Source organism: Cibotium barometz, chromosome 56 (genome assembly GCF_041138505.1).
Source record: "Cibotium barometz isolate CiBa-2024 chromosome 56, ASM4113850v1, whole genome shotgun sequence".
NCBI classification, from domain to species: domain Eukaryota; kingdom Viridiplantae; phylum Streptophyta; class Polypodiopsida; order Cyatheales; family Cibotiaceae; genus Cibotium; species Cibotium barometz.
The window spans coordinates 12,162,325-12,164,003 of NC_141101.1; the positions used below are offsets into that span (position 1 = coordinate 12,162,325).

The 1,679-nt window shown below is 49.0% G+C and overlaps 1 protein-coding gene across 1 annotated transcript in view; it reads left to right on the forward strand.

The window, feature by feature from the left end:
- The first annotated feature begins 255 nt into the window (after positions 1-255).
- The window catches only part of LOC147606911 (uncharacterized), a 31,202-nt gene continuing 29,778 nt past the window's right edge, over positions 256-1,679 (forward strand). Inside the window, exons 1-2 of the mRNA XM_086791373.1 lie at positions 256-355; positions 431-831. Coding sequence (XP_086647499.1) covers positions 592-831 — 240 coding nt within the window. The 5' untranslated portion in view covers positions 256-355; positions 431-591. The remainder of the gene's footprint in view (positions 356-430; positions 832-1,679) is intronic.

Consider the following 1,679-nt stretch of genomic DNA (forward strand, 5'->3'; position numbering starts at 1 on the left):
AGTTTATCTTCAAAAATAGCTAACCCCATCGAATGATGGCACCCTTCTGTCCAATTGGACGTGTGTGTATACACTCGAGCAGCACAAGTCTACATATGTGTGCGTGCAAGAGTGCACATTACCACCCATGGCTTCTAGGTGGTGTGGTTTGTGAAGCCACATGCAAATGTGCGGACACTACAAGGACGGACAATGTTTTCCACCGCCCATCGTGTGTACCATCCCTAACACAGCACGCACGTGCGCGCGCGCGCACACATGAGGGGCGCAGCCAGGCTTGATCATCAAGTAACAGTAATAATATGAAATGAAATACTTCTTGTCGCCCTCAGTGGAGAGTACTCACGGCATCTAGGTACCATCTGTGTGGTTTTGCCCCTTTCTTCATCTTCGTTTTCTTACACGTGCGCTTGTGTTTTTCCCTCTGCAGACTGTCGTCGCAGCTGCAGAAAACCATAGTAGTTGCTACAGAAAGCCCTAATCTTATACTGCAGAAAACCCCAATCGACCTTAATCTCTGCAGAAAACACTAGTCCTTTCCCTGTACAGAAACCCTAACTCTGTGACGAAACCTGAGAATCTGTGCATGCCATGGCCGATCTTTTGGCTTCATCAGCATCCTCATCTTTGCCGACGGCGTTGATGGCGGGGAGCCTTTACGTGAAGGCGGTGCCGCCCCCGGACCTGAACAAGAACACGTCGTGGTTCCAGTACCCGGGCGTGTGGACCTCCTACATCCTCCTCCTCTTCCTCGGCTGGCTGCTCGCCCTCTCCCTCTTCCGCTGCTCCGCCGGGACCGCCTGGTCCATTGTCAACCTTGCCCACTTCGCTGTGAGTGTCCGCCATCGTCATATTGAATGTGTCACAATGATAAAAGTACTCATCATCACCACCAGCACCACCGCCACCGCCTCCGCCTCCGCCTCCGCCTCCGCCTCCCCCTCTCCCTCCCCCTTCCCACCACGTCCACCACCACCACCACCATCTTTGCTGCACATCATGATTGTGACCATCATTACCATGATCATGTTCTGTTATAAGTTTCAATGTTCATTTTAGTTTATTTTTTTGGGGGAATCAACATCTTGTTCAAAAAGTTGATGAATTAGTCTCATAGAGTCAAGATCGCGCTTTGGTTTTTGTTGAGTTTGGGAAATAATATGAACTTTCCATTGGTACATCTTTCTGTCATATTAGCGGGCATGCAGATTCATTTTGGAAGTCTTGTGACCAGCTGGCTTATATCAATTCTTTCTATCCAAAGTGGTGCATTTTCCCAACCAGCTACTTTTTGCATACTCTCTGTTGCCAATGGCAGAGTGGGGATGCCATGGCATGTAGTTGATGATTTAAAGCTTTGCAAGTAGGGAGTCAAAAGAGCATACTTTGGTTTTTGTTTAGTTTTGGAAATAGCCTAAACTTTGCATTGGTATATGCAAACATCTTGTGTATTTCTGTCTGCTAGTGTTAGGTGTATGCTAAAAAAACATGACCTCCGCCTCTGTCTCGTCCTCCACCACCACCACCACCATCGTTGCAGCACATCATGATTATGACCATCATCACCAGGGCCGCATCCACACCATGGCCTCTGCCTCAGCCATGGCCACCAGTGCACCACCACCACCACCACCACCACCGCCACCATACCATCATCTTTGCAGCACATCATGATCATG